The sequence below is a fragment of the Ictalurus furcatus genome, chromosome 25 (assembly GCF_023375685.1).
Source record: "Ictalurus furcatus strain D&B chromosome 25, Billie_1.0, whole genome shotgun sequence".
Taxonomy (NCBI): domain Eukaryota; kingdom Metazoa; phylum Chordata; class Actinopteri; order Siluriformes; family Ictaluridae; genus Ictalurus; species Ictalurus furcatus.
In genome coordinates this window covers 5,332,095-5,337,878 of record NC_071279.1, presented here as the reverse complement: position 1 = coordinate 5,337,878, position 5,784 = coordinate 5,332,095, and the positions used below count along the sequence as shown (strand labels likewise).

Below are 5,784 nucleotides of genomic sequence, written 5' to 3'. Positions count from 1 at the left end.
ACTCACTAAACTTTGCAGACACGTCAGAACTGGTGAAAATTTACATCTGATAGGGGTTCCAGAATTGAGTGTGGCAAAGTGGCTCAATAGCAACACCTACAAAATTTCAACGATGTGCGCCTCGCGCTACGTTTCACCTACATGTACGAAATTTGGTAAACATGCGTAATCAAAATGGTTGACTTCCTGTTCAGTTTAGGGCATGGGTTCAAGAGACTTTTTTGTCGCTTTACAAAAAAGTTCCCTGAACCCATGCCCTAAACTTAATAGAAAGTCAGCCAACCACCCTACAATGGTAAAACTCCACACACCCCTTTTTAAAATATACCCAATTAATCATAAACAGTGTCTCAAAATGAGTTGTTTTCTCCCTAATGTGACTTCACGTTGGAACAAGACCCGCCAAGGGAATCTGCCCTATTAGCATAGATCCTCCCCTGAGTGAGCTGCATACACCATGTTCTACATGCTGGAGCAACTATAGTGATGAGAAGAATGTCTCAGCTTCATAAGCTTTGTAAGGGTTCTATTGTTGGCTGTAAAAATGAACTCCCGGCCTCAGAGCCACTGAAGATGCAGTGGAGTTTTTTTTAAGGAAATGTGCCACAAAAAAAAAGCTTGTGAGAATCATTTTACACCAGACTGCTTTGTGAACGAGGGTCAATACAAAGCAGGATTTGCTAAAAACTTGAATCTCAAGCATGGATTGGTACTGACCAATTGTTCACAATCTGGCTTTATACCCAGAAGACACAACTATCGCACTTAATATTTTGTGAATGTTTGCAAATCATCTTCCCAAATGTGCTTGTTAGCAGATTCCATGCCTAATGTGGCTAAAGTTACCATTGTCTCTGATTTTACAGCTACATCATTATGTTTTGTGCAAATCATTTTACACCAGACTGCTTTGTGAATGAGCTTGTTGCCATGGTCGCCGAAGCAGGCGCTGTAAAGGCACAGCTCTATTCCAGAAAGGGGGAAGGGAGCAGCAGCTCATTTGTATTTAAAGAGACGCATAAAAACAGTGTGTTTTTGCTCCCACCCAAAAAAAGGGCATTTTCAGCATGACACAATAAATGATCTGAAGGGTATTTTGAGCTGAAACTTCAGACACATTCTGAGGACACCTGAGACTTATATTACATCTTGTAAAAAGGGTTAAAATACGTCTCCTTGAAGTCAAGAGTGTGTCCACCATTATTTTGTTCTGATTAAATGGTCAGTTTATCCTGCTTGTCTGCTCCCTGGCCTCGGTGCAGGACTGGCAACAATGAACTAAACCTGTTCTGAGACCATGAGCTATGCTGAAAAGTGAAAGCAACACCTTGCAAGGGATGGATAGCATCCCACCCTAAAAGGAAGATCCTCTCCTCCCACTCATCAACCCATCAGTGCACACACGTGTTGTGGTTCTCTCTTGAACATGCGTCAGAAATCTACACAGAAGTGAAAATTTTTTGTGATATTTTTGTGCACACAAAGCATTCATATCACTTCATAAAATTTGGATTAAACCACTGGACTCCCATTAATTACTTTTACGATGCCTTTCTGATCTTTTTGGAGCTTCAAAGTTTTGGTTACTTGGACTGTAAATTGAGGGACAGAAATCTTCCAGGTTTCATTAAAATATCTTCATTTCTGTTCCAAGGATGAATAAAAGTCTGGGTTTGGAATGCCATGTTCCAATTCAATATTGGATGTACCAACAAAGAACCTGTACTTTTTGATTGAAGTAAAAGACCAAAAGTACAGGTACTATGGCATGAGACCATTTAGTGCCTTATAGGTCAATAGTAATATTTTATAATCAATCTGAAGGCGAGTTAAAATTTCTAATCACTTATATGATATAATTATATTGTAATCTACAGAAATAGATAGTGTCTGGATTGAAATTTATAGTCTGATATTTTCAATTTTGTCATTGAAAAAATTATTTTGAAGTCATCGCTACTACATACTGAAGGTGTGCATGTTTCTGTTGTGGTTTTATTTCTAATTAATTTTGCTACAGTATTTAATAAGAATCTAGGATTATTTTTGTTATCTTCAATTAGGCTTAGGAGAGATGGACTGATCTAGCATCACTAAGAGATTTTCTATAGTTCAGGAGGCTCTCCTTCCATGCGGTTTGAAATGCTACCAATTTAATTTAACGCCATTTACATTCTAATTGTCAAGTGGTCTGTTATAAGGTGTGTGTGATCATCATACCAGGGTGCTAGCTTTTTCTCTCTAATTATTTTTCGTTTATGTGGAGCTACATTATCTAGAGTTTAGCGGGACGTTGGCTGATCCCAGACTGATCCCATGCTTAGGCATTCAATCACCTGATCAAGTTCTTTGGGATCAGACGGTGATCCAATCATAATTGAGATTATTGATAAAACCATGTGCACTAGTTGAGTTTATTTTCTATATTTAATGCAAATGTTAGTACTAGATCAAGAGTGTGACCATCACTATTACATTCTGATTGACCCCTACTGAATCTAGAATGGACACAACCGCTGTTTTCAGAGGGTCTACTGGTTTATCAAAATGAACATTAAAGTCTCTGACTTAGTCTAAAGAAACAACCAGGTTCAAGATGAAACCCACAAATTCACAAAGGAATTCAGAATATGGCCCTGGGGGTCTGTAAATAATAATTAGTGCAATCAATGTCAGTTATATTTATATATCTATAAGTATTAATTTACTTATATATTTCATATTCATATATTTAGATTTAAGTTATATATACACATTTCCACATACTGATGATAAACATGTCACTGTTGTTTTTTTGCACAGAGTTTGCAGTGTCCAGTATATTTTAATCAGTTTGGCATTGTTTGAGAAATAATCCAAACATTAAATGAAAGAAATACCACTGTTCACAAAAGACCAAAAACACAATTTTATTACTTCTGTAATCCCAAAACTGCATGTCATCAACTGAGTTAATGATGGTGATTTCCCTGAATATTTTAGAGTGAAATATCACATTAAAACATACTGAACACAATACAAAGTCCTTTAGCACATAAACAAACTGGGGAGAGGTGTGTAGCATGATACATTCACACTGGACTAATAGAACTGGTGATCTGGGGGTGAAACTATACTATAACACACTATAGTAGTATAGCACTATATCAAAGCCTTCAATGACCAATGACTAAAACAATAAATACCACCTCATCGTCTGCAGCAGCCATTACAGAACTCCACCATGAATACATTCAGTTCATCACATTATATGAATCCATCCATTTTTTTTGTAGTTTATCCTACACATGGTCACAAGGAGCCTATCCCAAGTAACTTAGGACACAAGGTGGGGGACGCCCTGGACGGGGTGCCAAACTGTCACAGGGCATAATCACACACATATACACACACCCATTCACACACAGCAGACAATTTAGAAATGCCAAGCAGCCTACAACGGATGCCTTTTTAGTGGGGATGGAAACGAAGAGTACCTGGAGGAAACCCATGAAGCATGGGGAAAACATGCAAACTCCACACACAGGGGGGAATTAAACACCCAACCACAGAGATGTGAGGCAAACATGCTAACCGCTAATTCACCCATATGCCCCCACATTATATACATTATTATCAAAACATTTTCATTGTTTCTTCTCTACTTACCGTATTTTAATAAATGCTTATGGTTGAAATATTTCAAACAAGTGGTTTTCTTTTTAGGCAAAACAGACAGGAAGTGATCACTCTGTGTGGAAAATAAGCTCTCTGAAACTCTCTCAGGAAATTGACTGTGAGCTTGAAAAGCTTAATTAGGAAAACTTTTAAGAAATCAAATAACTTGGTTATTCAAATATTTCTTGGTTGCTGAATAATTCCATGTGAAATTCATAGTGGTGAGATCTTCATTAGTATTCTAAAACAAAAAAGACAAATTTCCATTAAAAGCCACAACGTTTCTCAGATTATAATGAGTGTTTTTGCCTTTAAACTTTCATCACATTAGTGCATCATAGTTAATGTATCATTGTTCAGACATATGTTTATTCATGCTAAACTTAAAAAGCTATACAAAAAACAGAGTCAACAAACAAACAGAACTTCTAAAGAAGATCATCTTAATATACTTGGGGGGGGGGGGGGGGGAGAAAGATTAATAAAATTAAGAACAGGGAATTGTTTCACCTCAGTGTAGTCGAGACATGGCTTCCATGTGCCTTTAACCAGCTGCTCTAATGTTGGGCTTAAAAAACCCCACTAGCACGTCATGTACAGAACACTTGTTAATCACAACATAACATAACATAACAAAAGTCCATGCTGAATCTGAGAATAAATATCAGCTCTTCGTGAGGAAATTCCTGTGTGATTGGGAACAATTTTCACACCTGTCTACCAAATCTCTCATCCCTCCAAACACAGAACCTTCAGGTCCCTGCTCTTCAAATCAAATAAATGTTTGAGGAGCAGCACAGCACCAGTGTCCAACAGTCCAGTTACTGTCCTTCAATCCGTCTCCATCACTCCACTGGACTCCTTGGACACCATCAGTCTCATCAGCTTTCCATGCAGCTTCTCGATCTTCTTCACGTCCTGTGCCTGATCGGTCTTGTACTGCAAACACTGGAAGAACAGAAAAGCCCAGAGGTCAAGTCTGACAGATCACAGGTGGGTTTGAGGACCGATCGGCTGAGAAAAGCAACTTACCACAGCATTATCTGTGACTTTCATACAGAGGTTCCCGTCGCAGTGGCGGTATTTCAGCACAACTCGGACCTGCACACAGAGACCAAGCCATTCACTACCATTATTTTTACAGCGCTGACTGTAGCTGTATAACACACCATCAACACTGGAGATAAGACGTGCAAATATGTGTCTTTCGAAATGATTAGCTCGCTGATGATCAGACAACTGGGACCGACCGGTCCTGAACAAAAACAAGTCCGTTAGGAACAGTGAGAATATGTGAAGTGTTTAAACGCTACAACTCAGTGTAAAACCTCAAAGCCGTTAAATGCACAGCCGTGAAACCCGACTTACTTTCATCGGATCCGTCAAATAAAGTTTTTCTGCCGCTCGAGCAAATTCTTCCCAGGTCTGATAATAAGGCATGATTCAACAGAACGTGAACTGAAAATGAGTATTATGAATTACAACTGCTCTTCTCTTGGTACACACACAAGCTACAGGTCTATACCACATCAGCGAAGTCTGGGAAGGAAAACATGGCCGCATAAATCAATAAGAATCATCCTGGTTGGTCCGTTATTGAACCAATGAGTGCGCTCACTACTGCCAGACTCCGCAGCGCATGACGACGCATGCGCAGTGTAATGCGTAAGCACCAACCGCGCCTGTGATTGGTTGTGGTTAACCAATCCGATCTGTTCCGCGCATGCGTGTCATTTCACTACATTCGAGCACATTTTGTGACGTTTTAAAATACCGTACACTCCGTATATTCACTTTACAAACAGAAAACATTTAACAGCAATATTCCTCACTCAAATGAAAAAGGGGATTATATATAAACACCAAATATAGCACAAACATCCCATTTTTTAGCCTTGTTTTCTGTGGTGGCCAAATTTTTACATACTGTTTTATATCTTTTTAAAATAAGAAAATAAATGTTTGCATTTTAAAATTATTTCATTGCGATAATACAAAAATATACAACATAGATGCATTCATTATTCAGTCACCATTAACAATTTAGCACAGCAATGAAAAAGATAAAAGATAAATAAAGAGTAAATTGAAACAAAGACAAAAAAGAAAAAGCCAAGAAGCCAGTGG

The 5,784-nt window shown here is 38.3% G+C and overlaps 1 protein-coding gene across 1 annotated transcript; it reads right to left on the bottom strand.

Annotated features, from left to right (window-relative positions):
• Positions 1-3,998: 3,998 nt before the first annotated feature.
• srp9 (signal recognition particle 9) lies at positions 3,999-5,209 on the bottom strand. The gene is made up of 3 exons (XM_053614796.1): positions 5,026-5,209; positions 4,690-4,758; positions 3,999-4,605 (listed from the first exon to the last, which is right to left on the bottom strand). The coding sequence occupies exons 1-3, from the start codon at positions 5,095-5,097 to the stop codon at positions 4,489-4,491; spliced, it is 258 nt and encodes an 85-aa protein (XP_053470771.1). The 5' UTR covers positions 5,098-5,209; the 3' UTR covers positions 3,999-4,488.
• Between the last annotated feature and the right edge of the window lie 575 nt (positions 5,210-5,784).